The following is a 23864-nucleotide window of genomic DNA, read 5'->3' on the forward strand; positions in this document are numbered from 1 at the left end:
ACCTTATCAGACCCTGTCTAACACCAGAAGGGGAGATGCAGGGAATCAGGAACAACATTGGTGATCCAATCCAAAGCAGTTGATACATTATAGGTGTGGCTATGGCCTGGAAAATTAAAATACAATTCATGAATTTTATTTCTTAAACTTAAATACAGCACTGGGGAATTTTTTTCTTCGTGATTATGCTCTTTAACTTACATTATTCCCTTTTATGAGGCTTCTATAGTGTTTGTTTATCAGACAAAACACTTAAAGACAACAGGAAATGAAATGCATTTTTAAACTCATCTTCTGTTAGAAACCCTCAGCACAATTATTTCCCATTCATTCCATTTTTGGAGAGCCTTTGAGCTGAATAATGACATGAACCACATGACCAGAGCTTACATTTCCTGAGGAAGAGGGTGATATGCCAGTGCTGAACTCTACAAATCAAGTGTACTGAACGCTCCCAAAGAGGCAAGGAAGGATGTCAGGGGCAGATGGCAGAAATCTCTGGGGTTGTAGCAGATATGTGGGATCAAGTCAGCTTCTGCCCTGTGACCTAAATCTGAGCTTGTGGACTTGTTCTCCGCTGCTGCAGCTCTGCAGTGGGAGGAGGGTCCCTCTGTACCAGCTGGGATTCCACTGTCACGGTTGTGTGGCTTCAGTGGGGTCCCTCTCAGTCTTCACTGGGGGAAGACTCAGCTAGAAGGAATTCCTGGCATATATTCAGGTGACGGGAAGCCAACTTTAGTGGAAGTAAGAAGATATGAACAACTGGAAATGCAAAATAATTTGTGCTCTACAGGTTTTGAAATATTCTAGGAAATTTTCTGATAAATTTTCAGATAAATTTCAGAATAATGTGTTTATTACAGGTTTTGAAATATTCTAGTAAATTTCAGATAAATATGCTGACTATTGATTAAAGAAAAACATCTAGAACAATGGAATTGCTCTCAGTATTATCTATTTACAGCAACCTTTTTTTTTCCTATTTGTTCTGTCGCTTTCAGAAATGTACTGGTCTGAAAGCAAAAGCCTAATGACATGTTCCATTAAATGCTGATACCCACTAACAATAAAAGAATAATATACTACCCTGGATGTTAATAAAATTCAATTTATTCAGACCTATATGAATCACAAAGATTTATTCTTCTCATAAAGTTCTGAAAGTAATGAGGAAGTAATAGTCTAAAGAAGGAGACAGTCTATATTTTCTGATGTATTTGTTAGCAGCAGTCATGTACAATATGGCATTGAATATTCTTGGATTGTTATTTACTAAAAAATGAAAGAAGATAGAGCAAATAAAATAATATGAATTGACATTTAAGAGCTGCAGCATTCCTCAGTTAAATTGAATTACTCCTATGAAAATGGATCCCAGCTAAGGATCTATTCATATGTGTTCGTACACTTGTAAACAGCAATATTTCATATTTTTTTATTTAATTTAAAATAAAATTAGATGCATTTTCCAGATTTTTTACAACTTTATGTAACTGCCTGTGACAAATCCATCACTTTTATTGTTATATAAAACTTGCTGAATTTCTGACAGTGCCATTAAAAATATAATACTCTCCCTAGTCATTAATGAGTGTGGAAGCCTCATGGAACTTGATAAACTCCTGGTAGTATTAGACTCTATGTTCTGACAAAATTCCATGGTAAATTCAAATGTTTGCCTGATCTCTTGTACTGATTTATTCTGGAGAACTTGTCCACTACCAAATCCATGATCTCCTTTATGTCTGACATTAATTACAGTCAATATTACTCTCACTGTGTTATGGGAGGATTTGAGTCTACCAGATGCAACATCATTCACTGGATAAGTAACTGAATTATGACAACAGATGTATAAACTCTTCTGCTCACTGTGGGATTGAGCTAAGCAAGTCTTTTGACTTCTCAGTTTCCCTTCCCATCATTTATGTGTGCTACCCATTTACTTCATAAACTCTCCAGGGCAGAACTAGGTTTGAAGTGCTTGGCTCAGGAGAAGCTTAATCCCTTTAAAAGCTACTTATATATAAATAATATAAATAATAATAATAATAAACTCCTGGCAGCAGGCTGCTGATTCACTCAAGCTGCTGCATTGCCACGCTGAATAGCATTGTCCCCTTGGCTGCCTGAGGCTGCTCCCTGAGGTCCCATCCTGGAGCTCCCTCCTCTTGGTCCAGGTGTATCACCCAGGCTTGGAACTGACATGCAGAGGCAGGGAAGTGATGGGTTCAGCATTGCTACCAAAAGACCAAAACTGCAGGCAAAGGGGGCTGTGATAGCTGTAAGGGAGTGCTGCAACCAACACTCTGCAGAGGCATTTTGGTGTGGGCTCAGGGCCATCACCCCTGGAAGGTGGGTCAGTCCCTGCAGCTTGGCCCCTCCTATCCCCAAACTATGGGGCAGGTGGGATCATTTCAACAGGAAAACTGGCTCTTTAGAGTCTGTTGTAGGGTGCATTACTTTAAGCTTTGATGTGATCTAGGATAAGCCTAGGCAAATATTGCACATTTTCAGACAATATAGTCCTATGAGTCTTAGTTTGGGTCTTTCAAATGGCTTTTGGGATTTGAAGACAAGAGGTACATTGGACCATGTGGTTTTGCTGGAACTAAAGAAGTAACTCATGGGTGGTAACACATTAAACTAACATTTTGTTTACATGTCTAAGAAAAGAATTTTCTAAAAACTACAGGAATAATGTTTTGTTTCTTTCTTATGTTAAACATTGTTTGAATAAAATATTAAGGTTAAAAGAAGCTACAGAAGAGAGTGACCACCTTCTAGTCACTCAGAAAAATCAGAAATAAAGCCATATTTGAAATTAATCTGGAGTTATGGAAGCAAATGTTCATCACCCCATGGAAGATATTTGCAGTCTGGCAAATGTGTCCAAACTTGGGAGAGTTTTTGAATTGAAGAGTTGTGATATTTCCTTGGATGAAATAAGTTTGTTTACTTGTTTCTGTTTCAACTGTCTGAAATTACTTATGCAATTGTTGTTAGTTTATCTTTTTATGACACGCATATTTGTGTTCCTCAGATAAATGGGAAGCCCCTGCAGTACATTTTCCCCCATACAAGGCTCAAACTACTGAGAGACCCAAAGGACCACACAGTTTCAGGTAAAAAAACCTCTACCAGACATGATAATTAATTTGATTAGCATGAATTATGCAACAGATTTCCAGTATTAAAAATAGTTCCTGTGTCTATGCAGCAGGAAATTCAGTGGTCATTTTAAATCTTGCTTATTGGCTATAACAGAAAGCAGCAGTGCATAAAAAAGGTCATGACATCTGTTCAAGATATATAAGCTATACAGACATTAAAAACAGAGGAAAATTGGTTGTGTTATCCATATGAACAGTCTGTTTTGCTGTTGCTTTTTATGTAACTCTATATTCTCTGCAGGAGTCCTAATAAAATAAGCTTGTGTAGGTGTTCAACATGTACAGAACTGAGAATTTTTTTCTTTCTCTTTTGGAATTCTTTCCCCCAGAACCCCCCCATTCCCCCCATAGAGGGGGTTAGGAGAACAATCAGATCCCATTTTTCTGTGATATTTTCACATGGAGACATTTATCACAGGACTTCAGATTTTTTTCTCTTTTTCCCTAACACTGACATAAATGTTCATGTAAGTCAGAGTCTGCTTGCCAAGGAGATGAAATTAGCAGAGGTGATGTTCATTCACCTCCCAGGCTGAGAGCTGGAACACAGTGTGATATTTTCATGTGTCAAACTGTAAATGCTGCCAGTACAGGACCTGGTACAGGTAAGGTCTGTCTGAGCTTCTGGAATTGCACCCTTTCTCACATCTAATACTGATATGGAACTCAAACTTATTTCAGTATACTGGTTTTGTTCTTTCAGAGGTAGATGCTTTAAGTGGTTTTTCTGTGAAACCATCAGACTTTCTTTTAACTTGCTTAAAAGATTCTAATAGTGTGTGTAAAACTCAGAAGTAATTACTGACTGCCAACCCTGGTGTTCCCTCAAGCATTAAGCAGAAAGTGGCATGAACTTACTTGAATTGCTAAATATTGTTTTCACAGGGTTTCTGGCAGTAAAGTCTTGATAATTTCTATCCTCAGTACCCACCTCATATTTAGGGTGTTAAATGAATGTTCTGTATGCATTATGAGGTATTTTCTTGTTAGTCAGCGTAACACCCACTGATGATTTCAGGCTGCAGAAAGACCCCCCCACCCACACAGCCCAGTCTGAAAGGAGCTGCCAGCTCTGCTGTGTGTCAGCCTGTGCTGCTCCAGGCCCTCCCAGTCCACAGGAACTCCTTGGCATCCTTGTAGGGATCTTTGCCCTGTGGGCTGATGAGTAATGCTGTGATCCAAGCTGCTGTCTTACTCAGAAATAAGAGGAATTACAACCACGCAACCGTAAAGCTCGTGATTTAGTGTTGCTGAAGCCTGCTCTCCTATGTTAATTTACTTATCGTTATGCAGTGAGAAATGCCTATTCCAAATTCTCCATTAACTCTCATGCTGGCAGTCACAGCAACACACTGTGCCTCAGGGAAAATGCCTTGTGAGCAGTGATGGGCAAACCCAAGGTGTAGATATTGACGTCTCACTGACTAATGCCTTGCACAAATGAGGTCACATAGGACCAAAAATTTACTCAGAGTCCTGATAAGGTTATATACCCCACAGTGGGATTTCTCACTGCTATAGCTATATAATATTGTGCTTAAAATCTCACTGGAGAAAGCAAGCTTGGCTCTGTCTTCAAGCTGCAGTCATATTTTTGTTTTAGTCCAGATACATGCTTGGAGACCTGCACAGATATATTTCTGTATGATGCATACCCAGATTTCCCTGTAAGTATTTAAAGGCCTAAATGCAAATTGTCCAGAAAAGAGCCAAAGGAAGAATAGGGTGGCCCTGAAACAGAAGAAGTAGTTGTAGTTTTCATTCCTTATACATCTTTGAAGTACCATAACTCCTTGACTCTGTACCTCCCTTCCTTCCTTTCTGTCAAGTATCTGAATGATTTAACTACGTGAAAACTCTCTTCAAATGTGCAGTGCACTATGCTTAGTCTTTAGCTTTCCAAATGACCTCTACTAGAGATAGGCAGTTGCTTTTAAAAATAAATAAATTTTATTAAACATTATCTGCAAACTAATAGTAAACTAATCTGTGTTTATTAACCAGACAATTACTATTAACCAGTGGAAGACACAGAAGTCTATTATGAAGCAAAAGTTACTTAAAATATTGGTAAATTAGAAAAAATATATACTCTTATACCATCACAGTTACCTCACTACAAGTTTTGGATATTCATCTAGATTGCATGTCTGATTGCTTCCCCAGCTGGTTTCTTTCTCTTTCCTTGTTTGTTTTTATTTGTTCCCTTTGTCTCTTTTTGCTCTTCTTTCTCCCTGCCCTTCCTTCTTATCAAAAGTACCAAAATGAGGTTTTGACTCATTTTTTCTGCATTTATACTTGTTGCATCAACACAGGAAGTATGTTAAAAGACCATAATCCTCAGTAAAGTTCACATGAGGAATCAGATCTTTCCAAGAGAACAATCACTGTTGAAACCACCCTTTGAGCAGCATCTTCAGCTGAACTTTTGTGTTGCTGGATTCTTACAAGCCAGCTGGTCTGTGGTCCTGGGTGACCACAACAGTGTGAGCACCATCCATTATCTCTGATTTCCTCACAGTAGAGAACCTCCTGTGTCTTGGGTATGCACAAAACCCTCTCCTATGTGATCATTTCTGAACATGCAAGAGCATTCTATACTTATGTTTTAAATGACCTATGTGCAGTTTGGTCAGTTCTGAAGCAGGAGCTGTGTGGGTAGACCCTAACTGGAGTGTTCACAGCAGGAGTTATGTAGGGAAATGTCCTAAACTGTACAAAATTCCCACTTGGAGAGTTCCTGTAACTGTTGACCAGCTGCTTTGCTGGGAAACTGGCCAGTGCTTCAGCCCATTATCTCATCTCATCTCATCTCACTGAAGTTCTTGGGCCAGCCTGGGCATTAATGATTCAGAGTGCTGGGTCAGCCCAGATAACCAACTCTACCACAGCAGCTGTAATTGTAGGACAAGGTTTCATCCTAATATCACCATTAAAAGCTGAATTCCATAGGTCTCATCATAACCTTACCACAGTAGAATTTGCTGCCTGAGTATGAATCAAAAAATTTTCCCATTCTGAATAGCAATGAACAGACTAGTCCCAAATGTTTTAAAATTCAGTCTTTTCCACTACTTGTTATGTGCACATGTATTTGGTTTATTTGCTTTCTTGATTAATGAAAACTGACTCTAAGGTACAGATGCCTTAGATGCCTCTTACATAACCTGGCATAATTTTGCACACAGAAGCATATAATGTGAATTTTGGCATGTGAATGAGGTGTTGGTGAAACCAAGCCAAAATTGTGATGGCAAGAGAACAGTAGTGCTGAATGAAAAACAAATATATACTTGCTCACTGTCTGCTCTCTTGAAGGTTCTTGTTTCTTTATTATATGCCATAATCTAGAGCATTCAGATCTACTTTTCAAGATATGCTTCCTCAGACAATTCTGACAGGTGTGAAGGAAAGGAATTTCCAAAAATTTACTCTGCAAAAACTGATAAATAATTTGTAATTAAGGAAAAAAAAAAAAAAAAGGAAGAAGAATTGGCATCACAGATGTGCTAATGTGCCAAAGCAATGAGGGCTGCGCTCAGTGAATGATAATATAGCAGTGTTTAATGCTCCAGAAACTCGCTGTTTGTTTTCACTGAGAGTCCTTTGTTCCTTTTGGATCCTTTAGCAGAGCAGCATAAGTGCTGTTTTATACTGCCAGAATTTTCTCTTCTGTTTCTTATCACGCCATCATTATATTTGAAAAAGTGAATTAAGGATATGGCTACTGAAGGTAATGAAAGCACTGGCAATACCTTTGGAAATGTTGCAAAGATAACTTACATTGTGTTATTCCTGATCAGGAAGCTGTTTAGACACACTCAGGGGGAAAATCCAACAAGGCAGACACATCTCAGTAGGTCTACAGGTACGAGTGCACTCAGTCAAAGGTAATTTTTACTTCTTTACCTCACACAGACTGAGTCAGAAGCAATTCTTTCTTTTTGAAAGGAAGGATGTTCTGCGTTTCCTGTACCTTTGAGCAGCCAGACTGTCTGTGTTGGGGAACATCCTCTTCAATTCTGGTTAAAAAAAAAATAGAAGAAAGAGGCAGAGAAACGATTCAGAAAAATCTGCAAACTTTTGCAGTGGAGCAAAGAAGTTAATTAGATGGCGGGAAGAAGAGTGCATCCCTAATCCCTACCTCAGCAGTGATGTCAGTGAAACTGCAAGTAGAATTACAGGGTAGCTGTAATGCTGTACACACGTCAGACATGCCTCATACTCTCCCTAAGGATTGCTAATTCCTGCAAACAACACTACACTTCTGCAGTGTGCCAGCTCATGCAGTTCTTATCTGGATGGAGAGGAAGGGAATTCAAAGAGTTTTCTTGTATCAAGACCTCACTACTACAGTCAGTCTCTAAATAAACAACCCTATATATTTAGGATTCTTTCACCTGCAAGTTCAGCAAAATTAGTTCTTACAGCAAAATACTAAAGGACAATGAATATGTGATTAGTAATCAATTAAAAACATGTCAAATATAGTCACAGCCTATGTGCAATTTGAGAAGTCAGAGAGAACTGCAACCCACCTCCTGTCCTCATACTCTTAGAGGATTACCTATCTTACTTATTTCATTTAATATTGGGAAGAACTTTTCATGAAATCTTTATAGCAGTTCAGTTGTTTATGCGTACTGTAGTATATGAACACTTAAGATTTTGAGAAGAGGAAGAGAGTTGAAGATTTTGAATGGAGGTAATTGAGACAGCAATGTGTCTCCCGGATATAAAGGTTCCATTTGCTATCATAGCTGTCATGCAGAAAAGGCTGCATAAACAGATGACTGAAACTGAAATGATCAATTAAACAAAACTGAAAGTTGGAGTTCAGTCAAGCCCCCAGATTTCCATGGAGGTTCAGCTGTGAGTCAGTAGCACCTATTGAGCCATTGATGTCTATCAGTAAACACAGATGAAACTCAAAACCTACAAGGGATTTCATAGATTTAAAGCTACAGTCTACTATAGATAGCACCATAGATTCTGATGTGACAGATTGTCCAAAAAGAAGAGACTTTTATCGTGTTTTCAAGTGGATGTGATAAATGCTTCAAAACACTAATTCATAAAACACTTTATGATCCTTCAGGATGATAACCACTGTGCACATCAGCATGAAGCAGATATGCAGCTGATATAAATCAATGCCGTGCTATTAAAACAACTGCAATATATCTGAATTTCATCAGCTCCTGATTTGACTTCATGTGTATTTTATGCCTTAATTGCCAATGGCCAAGAAATGCAATAGCTGAGTAGATACAATCATGTTTCTAGGAAACAACTTCATTGAAGCTAATTTTGTTAGAAGCACCAAAACAATTCTCCTGAGGACTCTCTTGAAAATGCTGTACCTATATAGACAACCAACCTCTGGTATGGATCATCATGTTATGTATTCCAGAGAATTGCATAAGAATAACAATGTAAATAAAAATTTAGGCTGGATTTTATTATACACATTATTTTTCCTGCTGTTTTTAAGCTCCTGAGTTAACTTGTTTTTGTTTGCTTTGTCATGTTTCCTTTCTCTCTGCTCTCCAGACTTTAGAGATTGCTTTATCACAACTGCAATATCTAAATAAATAGCTTGCATTTCTTCATGGTACTTTTAACTCTGACTTTTCCAAGAGAAGTCATTGATGTTTTTAATGTGTTTGAGCCTTCTGTTCCACGCAGACAATGGAACAAGGTGTAAAATTGTTCCAGCAGATAAGGGCCTACTGGCACCCTAGCATATGTCTGGTCTAGATAAGGCTGGAGGAGGAATGAGGAGGTAATGTGTAGTAAATTGACACAGGAGGAAGGTATGTTCTGTCTCCATTCACAGCCAAATAGTGTTAAAAGGCTTAATTTTGTTTGATCATTGCTAAAATGTGGTACATTGGCACATTTCAAAGTCTTTCATACCTAATGTCTCATTTGCATGCTTTCTTCTCATGCATTTGCTATTATTGGACCTTGACTAAAAAAAAAGATCAACCTCGTACTTCCTTGCCTTAATTCACCATTGTGGTTTTATTCTGGATTGGGGGATTTTTTATATTATTAGAAAGCGATGAAAAACATATTTTGACAAGTCTGTGCATTGGCTCCTGAATCTGAAACACAACACTTAATCTCTATTTTGAAATTTAAATGTATCTCCTATTTCAGCCTACTCAAAGATAGGTGTTGTGGCCCTGCATTCTGCAGTTTAAGCCCATTTCAATTTTTGCCATTTTACTTCTGTATAGTTTCAACTTCAAAACACACAATATCTGAAGGTGTTAAAATGAGCATGGGTTTACAGATATAGCAAGTATCAGCTACCATCTTAAAGGTACTTTAAGGCTCTTAGAAATCAAAATCAATAGCACTTTTTAAAATATCTTTCTTAAAGTTTGGTCACTTAGAAGCCTATTAAAAATTCATATACCTCTATTTATAACTGTGACAAAAGTCAGATTGCTGCTGACACTCATACAGTTTCGGATGCCAATTCATGCAAACGTGTGATTACTGAAAATCTGTACATTCTAATTGCTTCTTTACTTTCCTTGCTCATATAACTAGAAAGACAAATGGTTTCATACTTTCAAACATTAGCCCAGAGGAAATATTTGCTTGAGCTAACACAAGAACAATGTTTGCACAGAGCTTCTAGGTCACGTGCCAGCATTGTCCTGCATGTGTTGAAGTTGTTGCTACTGCATAGGACCTGCAACCTGTATCATGATTAAATATAATCAGTCCTTGCATTTGCTGCTGGAATACTATTTACTTTCATGACAGAAAACATCCTTGGAAAATTAATTTTCACTTTTGTGTAAAATCAGGACCATCAACAACAGCAAAACCCTGCTGGGCCTTGAGCTGTTCATTTTTTTTCTGCTCTTTTTTTTCTTCCTTTCCTTTAACTTTGAACTTATGTATGGGGTTATCAGCAATTGTTTGTAAAGGCAAGCCTAATAATTGCTTGGATGCTGAAATGGTTCCAGGAAATTTAGACTGTTTGTACTCTAATGTCTATAATGGACCTGGTCAGCAAAGCAGTGAAAAGATGGTAAGATTTCATCATCTTCCCTGTGTCCCGAGAGCAACAGCAACAGATTGGCAACAGCCTGATCTTTATTCTCTCCATAAGGGACAAAAAAACTGAATTGTAATTGCAGAGCTCAGGTTACAGTCAGCATATTCCAGCAAAGTAAATTACAGTCTTTCTGCCGTGTTGCTACTGTGACACAATGAAGTATACAAGGAGATAGGGTTTCATAGTATTTGAGACACTTTGAGCTACAGAAGTTCAGAACAAATATATCTAAAGGGACAGAAAGTGCTTCATGGCAGAAATAAGGAAAAAAGAGTGATGAATTTTGAAAAAGCATTTGCAGTAATGCTTGCCAGGTCACCAGTGACAGAATTTATTAGTAGCAGGCTCTTGGTTACTGATCATATATAATATATATACAAATATAAATATATATCAATACATATAATGAATATGCATCACTGAAACAGGTTATGGTGTCTGGAAGGATATGAAATGACAAGTGAAATATCCTTTTGAAAGTCACAGAGTTAGTTAATTGCCAAAAAGCAAAAAAGGCCATTCAATATTTTTCCTCCAAAAATGGATTTCTCACAAAAATAACTGCAGTTATTAAGCACTTGAAGTCTTTGCTAGCATAGAATGGAATCAAATGGAACAGAATGGAATGGAAAAGAATGAAATGGAACAAAATTAAATACAAAATACAGTATTTCAGTCAGAAGGTACCTACAAAAACCTTACAGTCTAGCTACTGACCAATTCAAAGTTTAGCATTAAAAATTTTATTGTATATTTGGTTTGTGTGGGGTAGGGTTTTGGGGTGTTTTTTAAGCTTAGCATGCTCCATCCTAAAGCTGTAGTTAAGATTAGACGGGAGAGTAGGATCACAGCCTTGGGAGATCAGTAAAAACTGTTTTAATTAATTACCAGTCTTCTTGCTTTGAAGCGTTCTAAAAAGGATTGGATTTCTAGGTGCAAAATTCCCTTTGAAGAGATGTTCTCCTGAATATATTTTTCATGGAAATCAATACTCATAATTCAGAAAGGTGCCTTCTCTTATTCAAATCACAGTGATTTGCTTTTTGATGGTTTACTGGTCCTGTGTCTTCTAAAGAAAACAGAAGTTCATTAATCTGGAAATCTAAATGAGAAAGATTAATGTATGGTTATCTCAAAATAGCCTGAGAGATGGAAATTAAGACTCAAAATTAAAAAATTAAAGCAACAACAAAAACAAGGGAAAAGAGATCTGAGAAAGCATTATGATGGTTATTTTTATCTATCTGCATTCAAGGTTATAAATTGGGCTATGTAATTTCAAACAGAAGTAGTAAGTTCAATATTTTCAATAGATAAAATATAAATAGGCTTGAAATCCCATCTTTACATGAAAAAATACAGCAAGACCCAAGCAATATTTCTTTGTTAACCAGAACAGAGCATTTAGAGCTCATTGGGTGAAAAGTAGCACATTCTGGCTACCAGGAATTAAGGCTTTGTAATTAACCTTAATTTAAATTTAAATTGTACTTTAAATATTTTTCTAGTAGTGTTTTTGCAACACACACACACACACACAGACAATCACACATTCACCAACTCCCATGATTGTCCCATAGCAAGCATGCCTCTACTTTATCCATAAGGTCAGTCAAACATTTGACTCTAAAACCTGCAAACATAAAACTACAAGCCCTTTCAAAGTGTCTAGGAATAAAGAGAAAATCATCATGTATTAGCATGGAAAGTACTTTCTTTTATTAGCAGTAATATGGACAAAACCCTCCAAAAGCTAAACAAATATACCAGCCAAGATTTTGAGTTCCTCAGTGGAGGTAACCATGTGAATGCCTCTGAAATCAAATGTACACTCATTCATATGACAAACTACTTCTCTGCCATTCCGTCACAAATAAGCTATGAGAGGTAGAAATGCCAATACTGTGCATCATGATAAAATCCTGACTCCAAGGAGTTCCTGCCCTCTGTGATGAAAAGCAGCCAATCCTACAGATATATTTAAAATTCCAAGTGTCGACTATGTGAGTTAAAATACTGTGTCCTTGTTGTGTGTGTTGTATACAAAGAATAGTTGTTTCTTAGATTTGCTGAACTCAATAGTTCCCAGTTGTGAGCTTTAGATCTATAAACATATTAATGACTTTTTCCATACTGCTTTATCAGAAGTTCTCTGTGCAGAGCAGCCCACATGAATTTCTAAGTTGTCAGGAAGGACTTATGTTTAAATGTTTTTAAAGGTGAATGAATTCAATTTATGCAATGAGGTACTGAGTTTTTAAAAACTGTATTGTCTAATGTTTTAAAGGACATCATTCTTAGAATGGTGGTTTTTCTTTCCTTATCAAATTAGGAAAAATATACTTTACCTACCAGTGCAAAATTTCCAATTTGCACTGAAATAAGGTCATTAACTTAAAATATTAATGCAGTTTGTTCCAATTAAATGAAAAAATCACTCTCCCAAAAAAATCACATTTGAAAAATATCTAATTATGAGGAAATCTGAGTCAAAAAGTACATAGATTTAGCTAAACTCAGATAGAAAAACTAGTGGAAACTTTTTTTCATCAGAAATGCAGTGTGGTAATCCTTGTACTGAAAGAAACTCAGGGCTGACTTATGAAACACTAATACCATTATGAAAAGGAAAAGCCTTTATCTAAAAATATAAAGCTTTGCAAAGAGGGGGTGTGTTGACCTTTCTACAGCTGGTTAGTCTAATCACTGAGCAGGTTTGGCTTATGAAATTAATAAATTAAAAAATAATTTTTAGCCATTACAATAAAAGTGAATAAATCAGCATTTTAATTCTCAGACCAAAGTGTAAATAATCTCATATGGAATTTTCTTCAAAGAAAAAAAATTGTTTAACTAGTATAGGAAGTTTTGGTTGTTTTTTGGTTTGTTTTTGGTTTTGTTTTTGTTTTTGTTTTTTTTTCTTTTAAACAAAATAACATAAAAATTTGCAATGCATAAAATTATTTTATTTTATTACTCTATATTTTAAGCTTTTGTTTTCACTCTCATTATTTTGTAGGTAAGTGAGGCTAGTGATCTGCTTCTCTCCAGCTGAAATAATGAGTGATGAAAATGTTTTTATCTCTATGCTTTTTTAAAAGGAAGAAAATATGTGATTTAATGATGCTTTACACAGAATTATTCTATGCTTTTCCCACCATTAATTTGCACATCCTTTTATGTGAAAGATGCCAACTAAAGGCAAATATTTAAGAAAAATCATAGCATTTGCCAAATATAGGTTCATGTAAATGTACATGCTTTGCTGTTTCAAATAGCAAGCTCAAGGATCTGTCAATGTCTCCATAATTATGTGATTCCAAAAGCTCAGATATTATAATTTCTCAGATAAATTGCATGCATGTTTTAGGCATATGATAAAGTTATCCTTTGAATCCACACTTCACGTGGATTTCTAGCAATTTAATTCAATTTATTAATACTGCAAATAAGTTGTCAGAAAAAGATAGGATTAGCTTTAATGTAATTCTTGGTAACTCAGTTGTTTGTGTTATGTCAGTCATGCAGTAGCTGCTCAAGAAGATCTTCCCAAATTTAAGTCTTTAGAAGAGCATTAGATGTGACTGCAGTTAACCCATCTTCCAGCCACAGACAGAAGTTATCTGGGACATTTTCAGTAACCTCTGATGACTTGTTCTATTCCTTTCTTTCCAGTGAATTATTCATTGCTTCATTTCTTTTCAAAGTTTTCTCTTTCTTTTGATCACAGGCAATGGACTGGGAATCCGAGTTGTAGGTGGGAAAGAAATTCCAGGAAGCAGTGGGGAAATTGGAGCTTACATTGCCAAGATCTTGCCTGGAGGCAATGCAGAGCAGACAGGGAAGCTTATAGAAGGTAAGATAAATGCATTATTAAAAGATGAAGCCATGGGACCATTGGGAGTTTCTTCTAATTATTTATAACACACATTTTCTCTTGCGCAACGGATGCAATCTTGTGCAAGGAATGAGAGCTACACCTCCATGATGCTTAAAGCAGAAAAGGCCTGATGGAAAGTGATTTTACGGCTTCTATGGCTAAAGAGAGTTGCCACAATAGGCATTATTAGGACATGTTTTCAGTAATATGTGTCAACATGCTGTCTGCATGGTGACATGTCATCAGCCTATATCATGGACATGGGTTTTGAAGCTCTTTAACCTTTAATCTTGATCATCTAAGTATCCTTGCTTTAAATTACTTTTATTTCTTAGTTTTATTTCTTATATTATTTATGTTACTTAATTTCCATTTGAAATTACTTATATTTCTTAGTTGCACAGGTAAAACAGATCCAGTTTTCTCCCAGTTACATGCACTAACTTTTTTTCTTAGTTCCCTAAAAGTCATACCTATTGTTAGTTCTCCAACTGAAGGTGACCATCCAACCTGCCTCAACAGGCAACAGAGAAAAAGAGGTATCCACAGAAAAGCAGTTATTTCATCTCACTTAGACTCTGTTTCAAGAATTGAAAGTGCCTTCCTCCTTTAATTGGCTTTCAGAAAACTGCATTCAACTTCACACCATCCTTTAGGCTACCAAAGCTAGGTGGAATGATAACTTCATTATCAATACCTTCCCTAGGATTACTGCAATATGATCACTCTGTCTAACAATTTATTTCTGTGATTACATGAATGCCACCTTCTTTCTATAACTTTTTATTTTTATAGTTGTTTTCTAGTTCCCTTTTACAAATATGTATGCACCTGAAGTGTCAGTCTGTCCGCAGACAAATAAAGAGTACATTTCTTTCTAACTCACTAAACTTTTTTTTTTCTTAAATAAATGCATGTACACAGGGAAAAATAAGAAAAGAAGATAAGTAGGAAGAATAGTTCTTCCAGGCAGAATTCAATTCACATAAGTTTTCTGAATGATAAACAAGCAAAAAAAGTCACGATTTAATCAAAAGCACTTTGCAGGCAGAAAAACAGACTAAATTGATTAAAGAATGTATCTACAATGAATAGTTTAATTATTCAGTGGGTATTACTAAACACTGCCACCTGCATTCATCCTGCAGCTTTTTCCATCCTTGGTGTTTTCTTTGCCAAAATTTTAATGATATACAACAACAACCAAAAAAAAAAAAACCAAAAAAAAAAACCAAAAAAAAAAAACAAAAAAAAAAAAAAAAAAAAAAAACAAAAAAAAAACCCCAAAGGGACACAAACCCAATGTGCAATGAAATTAAACAGAAAATTAAAAAGAAATATATTTCTTTTTGGCCTATATAGTTGGTTCTGATATTAATTTTTAATGGGTAGTATCTCACTCATCAAACAATAGAATAGTGTTATTTTGTGTGCATGATGAATGATGAAAGAATTGACCTTAATTTTGTGTGTTTTGAAGCAAGTATTTGTTTTGGCTCCCTCTGTACAAATAAGTAGGTCTTTCATAACTGTGCTAGATTACGCATGCTTTGTTTCAGTACCAAGCAAGTAAAGAGGAAAATGTGTTTACTCAACATTTCCTTTTCATTTTCCTTTTCCTTTCCTTTTCCTATTCATTCAAAGAGAATGAGCAGTTACAGATTGGAATGAAAATTTTCTGGAAATTGAAGTTTAAAACAGTTCTTTACTCACCATATTTGGTTCATTTCAGCAGTGATCAAGAGCATCTTGAATTTACAATAACTACAGGAGAAATCTGACATGGAAATTTCCTTTTTAATCTGTTCACATAATATATTTTGAAGGTTTATTCCTACTTTATAGGAAGATTAATATGACACTAAAACATTTATTCCTTTGTTTCATTCTCCCATCATATGTTCAGTCATGTTTCTGATCCGACCTTTATAAAAGTGTCCTAGACTTAGATAAATTGGCATAAATCAACTCCATCAAAATCCCTATATTTCATCTGTAGAATTTGCCCATACAAAGTCTCAGAATATGTTTCAGTATTGATATGTTAAATGTTGTCTCAGAGAGAAAAAATGCTTCCTGCAGAATACACTTTGACTACGACATACAAGAAACATCTCCTCTCACTGTCATTTACCTTTAGGTCTTGCCTTTATATCTAGTTTACTTTTTATGTTATTTTAGATGGCTATCAGAGATCAACAAAGATTTTCTACTTCACTTTGAGTTGTGGTTGGCTTAGGGAAAATATGGCTGATGCCCATTTAACATCTACCCCTCAAAAGAGCTAAAATCCACTGAGGTCTTCAATCATTCTCATATTGATCTATGTAAATCCAGCCAGACTGCTAATCTTACCAACATCTCTGAAAATAGAAGCTGGCCTTCTTCCCTTTTTCAAGTTATTTGCTGTCTCTCACACCACAGCGAGAAAAAACAAAGAAAATTTTGTATGTCATTATCTGTAAATGCATTACTTTTTTTTTCAGTAATAATGAGTCACTTTTCCTGATTAAATGCTTTGTGACTACAAGTCAGAGTATAAACTGAGTTTTCAAGTAAACATATACTAATGTCACTACAAGTTAGCATCTTGACTCATTAGCCTTTCTAAGAACATGAATCACTCTGAGAAATCCCATCAACTTAATTAATTCCTCTAATTCTAAAAACACTGGGTCAAGTCTGAAAATCCTACCAATAGCATAAGAAACAAGGATGGATTTATTGTGGTTATGAAGGAAGACAAACTCCTACCTGCTCTCTCTATGACTGCATATAAATAAATGACACGGAGATAGCATTCCTATCCTTAGGGAATAACATAAAATTTTAGCCTATTTAAAAAGCTTTGGAGGAGTCTTAGTGCTGAAAAATTTATTTATAGTTCTGACTGGCAAATACCACTCTTCTCGGTTCTCTCACCTTGAATTGCTTTCAAATGTCAAAAATATCTCTGATTCATCATTCATTGGCGTAACAAAAACTGGAGGTGGAAGACTCATTCCACCGAGCTCATCAAGTGCAAGGACTGTGTCAATTTGATAGATGTGTCTGTGCTCCCCCTCGTGTTGACAGAAACAGTTGTTATATTACACCTGGTGAATCCACCAAGTGAGTGGCATTTCAGCCAGCATTTTTCAGAAACAGAAGAACATAGAGTAAGGAGCAGAAATGAAATGTTTATGCACGTTACCTACTCTTATAAACTGGCTGGATGCCCTCAGCATTCCAGTCTTCTGATTGAACCATTTCAATAGGCTGAGTGGAAAGCCTGGGAGCTGATGAACAACAGGTGACTTTATTCCAAGTTTTCAATAATCCAGACAAGCTGTGTTGCAATCTGATGTTCAGTGAGATGAAGATATTCCCTGACTTTCCAGTCTTCTAGAAATTCTGGTAAACTAGCATAGTAAAAAACTTATGGTGAACTTGATTTGGTGAACTTGAACTTTGCTTATACCTCAGCAGCACTAGTCAGACTTCTGTTAAGCTGTCCTAAGCACTTATGTGTGCATGTCTATTTTTAATATGGATGGGTCATTTAAATTGTATCTTCCCAAGCTTAAAAACAGGACTATTATATATAGTGAAGACAAAAACTCTTGTCATGAAAAATACTGAAATAGAACTTCCTGAAAGAAAAACTACCTGATAGAAATACATATACTGAAAGATAATGACACCTGTTAAAGCTGTTAAGTAGATCAGAGCAGAGAAACTGCACTGGTGTTGGAGAGGTCAGTATTAGATGTGATCTTAGTTAATGGTGCCCTCCCCTCAGTCCTTTAGCCCTTTAGCACTTGTTTTGATCTATATTAATAATTACTCTTCTCAGGAGGCAGGAAACATTGCTCATTAAAACACTGTGAGGGTCCTGTCAGAGCCACCTGCCTTCAATAGTAGGTAAAAGCACATACAATGTCCTCAGCATCAAAGTCTAAATATTGAGGATAAGTACTTAAATGTACTCAGCACCTTTTAGACTTTGATTCACCTGCTAAGAAAGAGATGGTCAGCTTTTCTAAATTTGTTGCTTGCCTTTAATCGCACTGAAAGTTTCCCAGGTCACGTGGCTGGCTCACCTCAGGAAAGTATTTTAAATGACTGGGTCTCTGAGAATGCCAGAGGTATCTTTCATCTTTAGAAAACTGCAATCTCAGAACTTTAAGACGCCTTCAGGAAATGAAATTGAGGTCTCCCTATTTCCTCATATCCCTATTTATTCATGTTTCTTTTCCCCCACATAAAAAGTTGTACATATTCTTATACATTCAATTGTCACCATTTTCTTCCATAAAAAGATTTTTGATACAGAGCTCACTCTCTAATGCCCTAATATGGGATCAAATAACACTAGAATAATTCCTCAGATTGAGACCTAGAGCCTTCTTTTGGATTTTCATGGGATGGCACAGCTTATGACCTCTTGGATCTACAGATCATAGCCACAGTGTCAGCAAGAATACTTTCTCATAAATCTGGACCCAGTAGAGAGAACATGTTCACTGCTTGTCACCAAGCAATTTTCCATATCAAACTGACATATGAGATAAACACTGTGTGCCAAACAACATGCTGTTCCTGGCAAAAGAGGGCCACATCTTGACCAGGGGGAAGTTATTTCCACCCAAAGCAAAATATGATAGGGGAAAGGAGAAAAGAGCTATTTGGATAACCTCCATCAGAGAGCAGCCTAGCTCCCTACTTTCAGTTCAGGGAAGAAGGCAGATCCATGTAGCCCTGTCAGAAGCCTGCCTTTAACCAGAATGCTCTACAGCTCCCACCCATGGTGGGGACTTTGGCTTCTGACCTAGTTCACTTCAAGCATCAGGCTTCATAATGGAAGAATGTATACTGAGAGATTCTTCAAAGGCAGAGAAGAAAAAGTCAAGGTTCAGTGAGACTCTTTTCTATATATGTTCAAGTATGGCTAGACAGCTCTTCATTATTTCCAGAACAGGCAGTTAATCAAAAGGAAAATTATTATAAAGGCATAAGGAGCAGCTGCATTGTTAGGTGAAAATCTACTACAAAATACCAATCAGCTGACGACCCAGAAATGAGAGTGAAATATGAGAGACTAAGAAATATAAGAGCCCTTGGTACCAATTTTGAATCTGAGGAAGGCTGTACATGGAAGCTGAAAGGCAGGCAACATGTTCATGGTGTTTAAGCAATCCCTCATGCACAAAGAAGTTGCATTAAATGGAGAAAAAGAGTATTTATACTAACTACAGTTCTTCCTCTGAGGAGAAGGTAAATAAGGCTAATGAACAAACTAGAGAGGAGATGGCCAGTGTGGGGAGATGATTAACTGTACTTTGGTTGTCTAGTATAAATAAGATTAATCTGGCCATAATCAATATTGGGTAGAGGCTATTGGAATATTAGAATTATTGTTTAATATTTAAAGATTTTCCTGAATTCTGAGCAATGACATCTTTGAATACAGGTAGTTTTCTTACTCCTCCAGTTTAAAGTGCCAACTCCGTAAGTTCCAGAATCTGTTTCACTTCAGCCATACCCTGGGAATGTGTCCCTTAATGTGTTTTCAGATCATAAATTTTCAATCATAGCTTTTCAAGTTTTTAAGTCCTTGCCATATTAAAGCCTGTTATTTACTGGCATTGGAAACACATGATTTCTTTCAAGTCCTCTCAGAAGGACAGTGGGATGCAACTGGATTACTGACCAGTCCATAAAAGGACTATAAAGAAAATGTTAACAGATTTTCTACAAGTTCTTTGATAAATTTTTTGGCTACTTTGGATAACATTAAGTGCTGAAAGGCACGGCAAGACTCTTTCAGAAGGTCTTTTGCAAAGGCAGTACAGGTGTAATGGCTGTCCATCTTATCAAAGCTGTCTCTTGTCGTATCGCAGACGTGCTTTGCATGTTGCTTGGAAAATGCAGTGTGACTGGAATGGTCATGGGCACCTAAATAGTTGGAAAACCAGAACAGAAGCAGTAAGTCACTATCCTTCTCTCTGCCCTTGTCACACTTCCCTCTTATCCCTGAGTTATAGATGAGCACAAGTGTAACTCTGGCTGATCTTTTATCGGTCACTGGCTGGTCATTTACTTGTGGGAAATGAAATAGGCACCAGGTCTTCCTGAGTTTTAAAATACTGTAGTGAACACTGCTTGCTGTTTAGACAGCTAAAATTGGAAACATTGATTGGGACATCACAGTGAAAAGAGATTTTACAGTCACCATGAAGCAAAGATAGTGAAGAACCAGCATCCCTTCTTGAGTCCCTCTGATAATTACATTTCTGGCAAAAAGCAGATAGCACAATGAAGCTGGAAAATGATGAAACAAAATTAAAAGAAACACAAGAAGGGAAGAAAAAATTCTCAAAAAAAAAAGTGGATAAAAGTCTTAAATGAACAGTAATAATCTTTCCATTCTGCACTTCAATGTTGCAGTTCGGCTTCTTTAATCTATTACTGCACTGGGAAAAAAAGTATTAACTTTACCCTGTTCTTTGAGTGTTACTCTTCGTGATCTATTTTGCTGTCCATGCTTATTCCGCTGGGTCAGAAGAGAAGAGAACTTGCTCTCAACATATCCCCTGGGCTACAGGGTTTCTCTGTCCCAGCAGAAACTGGCTTTATCAAAGATAATGTGCACAAAATAAATCACAAAATCACTAGGTTGGAAGAGATCTTCAAGACCATCAAGTCCAACCCATGCCCCAATACCTCCACTGAGTGCCACATCCAGTCTTTTTTTAAACACATCCAGGGATGGTGACTCCACCACCTCCCTGGGCAGACCATTCCAGTACTTTATCATTCTTTCAGTAAAAAACTTTTTCCAATAGCCAACCTATCCAATCCAATAACCGACATTGCCGTTGTTTGGTTGAAAATTTTGTCCTAAAGCTCTTTAGAAAGGACTTAATCTAAAAAAAAAAACCAAAACACCAAAATACCCTCCTTCAGCTGTAAATCTTAACTGATGTAATTGTGCTCCTCTCCCCCATGTATTTTGTTCTGCCTTGTACTTCTTTTTCATATGTAACAATCCTCTGATTGTTATAGGATAGGTATAGGATCATTCTTAAGCATGGCAATGACATTCTTAAACATGGCAATGGACATTCAATATATAAAAAATGCCTTTAAATATTTTTAAATTATTTTTTAAGGAAATTAAGTTAGTACAAAGGACACCCTGCCAAAGTGTATTTCTTAACATATTGGAATTAATCTAGTATTTTCTAGAATGAAAAGAAAGGAATGGCAGAAATCTTCATCACGCTGGTTTAGCTGTTCCCTACGCTGTCCCAATGACAGTGGTCTCAATTCCATTCTTAATATGGCAGGAGTTGAGCTGCTCTGAGAGTTTTGTTTGGCCTTTTGCTAAGATATGAGAAAGAAATGAGAATTGTCAGAAGGAATGAGAATTGTTTCAGTACTTGTGTGGCAGTTATAGAAAGAAATGAAAGTAGAAATAATTGCAGTATAAACAATTGACGTGGAAATTTATTGAGAACTGGTGACTCTAACACTGTGCACAGCTTTATTTACTAATTCTATTTTTTGGTGGTTGAAACACACTTAGAAAACAGCACTTTCCCCTGCTTTAGAAAATATAGAACATATTGTTTAAGTAATTTTAATCTTATGGTGTCAGAATGATATAACGGGTTTTACAAGGATACTTGATTAGAAAACTTCTTGTGTACTTAAAACATTAGTTACAATGAGGTAAAACAGGCAATATGAATTTGTAATGTTTCTGCTCAGAATGTAATTTCTGTATACTTAATTTTCTTGCTACAAAAATCAGCACTTAAAAGAGATGTTAGAGAGTAATTTGCATCTAGGAAGTAGTTAGGCAGCTGTAAGGACTGAACTTTTAGGATTTTTTTTCATTTAATCTAAAGCAGAAGTAAAAACTTAGGGTGTACTTATAAATTTTGTAAAGCTATGGGAAAGAAACTTTAAAAGGAAACATACTATGACTAGTAAAAATATGGCCCCTTGCATAATGCCAGCTACTGATTTTTTCACTCCTGCATTTAGTCTTGCTATGTACCATAAAAACTATTCTAGTTTATACCTTCTTTATTATCAACAACTTTGAAAGTAATTTGAACAATTAATTATTGACGAAAATAAATTTTGCTAGAAAAGACATATTATACAAATTGCACAAGGAATTTGGATTCCTAATAACAAAGAAATAATTTTGTCCAAATATCCCTACGGGTAGGTGATTTTTTTAAGTCTTGAATAGGTAAGTCTGATTTATAGAAACAAGAAAAACAACCCGTATGCTTCAATCAGAGGGAAGAGGCAAATACAGTCACTAGATACTCCAGAGCTAATGAAGTGAATAACCATCACAAAGGTCATGAGAAAAACACTCATCAGATGGTTTAAATACAAATTGTGGAAGGTCACTGGTAAATGGCATTGCTGTCATAACTACCTTTCAATAACAGTCCACCAAGATGGTATTAGAAACTACTACTAGCTGTTGCAAAGTACTTGTGTGGAGCCATGCAGTTAGTAATTTTCAGATGCACAGCTTTTGGCAGCAGGTATTTTTCAGGACCTTGATGAACAGTTCTTGTTAGAAAGAATATCCACTTCTTGGAAAGAACCTTCTATGCTTCCAGAGGATGTGCCTGAAGCCCTGTTCCTCTGAGCACAGCAGGTAGAGCAGCAGGCAGCGTTGTCATCAGGCTGCCCACAAAGCTTTCTTGGCTCTTGCTGGCACCGTGCAACTTTCTGCTGTCCTCTGGGATCACACACATCACAGGTGCTTTGTGATTCTTCCTCTGACATTGGCAGATACTACACATCCAGGTGGTTCCAGTCTTTCTTTCTTACTCTTGAATACTTACTCTGCTTCTGCTATATTCTGACACTGTGAGTACTTTTAAGGCTCATTTGTTTCCGAAGAAGAGTTTTAATTCTTCTTTCACTATTCTTAAGATATGGTATAAAATCAAATGGATGTGCTTTCCTCGAAAGATGCAGGTGTATTTCCTGTTTCAGTACTCCCAATACACACCTAGTAGAGGTGGCAAGAGGTCTGTGAATTTTCTGGTTTGGGCAATGCTGGGCAGAAGATGGGTCTAGTTACTGCTTCCAAGATATTCAGGGATAAAGCTACATCTTTAGTCAAAAACACAGGCAGTCTGTCTGGGATGGTAAGAGATAGACATTCTCTAGATCATGTTATTCCTGATAGCAAATAGCACAAGCAGAGACATAAAGCCACTCTGCCTGCCCCCTTTGCTTAGCTGCTTGCTGAGTATGATGATAGGGACTCAAATTTCAGCCTGGAGCATCAAAGATACGTGCCTGAATTACTCTGTTTCTTGCCTTCTTTTTGCAAGGACCAGCTTCTGTGCAGCAGATTTACAAAGAAACCAGGCAAATGTAAATCCTTCAGTGCTTAAACTGAGGCCAATTTATGTTACCAGTGGAAGTCATCAAACGCACCCTCCTGTCTCCACTCACTATGTAGGGAGCTTAGGTATTTCTTTTAGGAGAACTGTCTCACTAACAACCTAAAATTCAGACTCCACAGGCTTACCCTAGGCATGCTGGGCCACATCTCATAAAACAAAATCAGTACATTTTTGTCTGATGTTTTTAAGGGACAAGACATATTTGGGCTCACATACATGGGCATTCCAGAAAAAAAAAATCTCACTACAGTGTGAAAAAGCCTTTTGCATAACCACTGAACTGTGTTGTTTGATAG

General features: G+C 36.6%; 1 protein-coding gene across 10 annotated transcripts in view; it reads left to right on the top strand.

Annotated features, from left to right (window-relative positions):
- Nucleotides 1-23864, top strand: part of PCLO (piccolo presynaptic cytomatrix protein) — a 322004-nt gene that overhangs the window by 195525 nt on the left and 102615 nt on the right. For all 10 annotated transcript variants that reach the window (XM_064421874.1, XM_064421873.1, XM_064421865.1 and 7 more), the window contains exons 9-10: nucleotides 3044-3125; nucleotides 13985-14110. In XM_064421874.1, the coding sequence (XP_064277944.1) occupies nucleotides 3044-3125; nucleotides 13985-14110 (208 nt within the window). The remainder of the gene's footprint in view (nucleotides 1-3043; nucleotides 3126-13984; nucleotides 14111-23864) is intronic.

The sequence above is a fragment of the Passer domesticus genome, chromosome 5 (assembly GCF_036417665.1).
Source record: "Passer domesticus isolate bPasDom1 chromosome 5, bPasDom1.hap1, whole genome shotgun sequence".
Lineage (NCBI taxonomy): Eukaryota > Metazoa > Chordata > Aves > Passeriformes > Passeridae > Passer > Passer domesticus.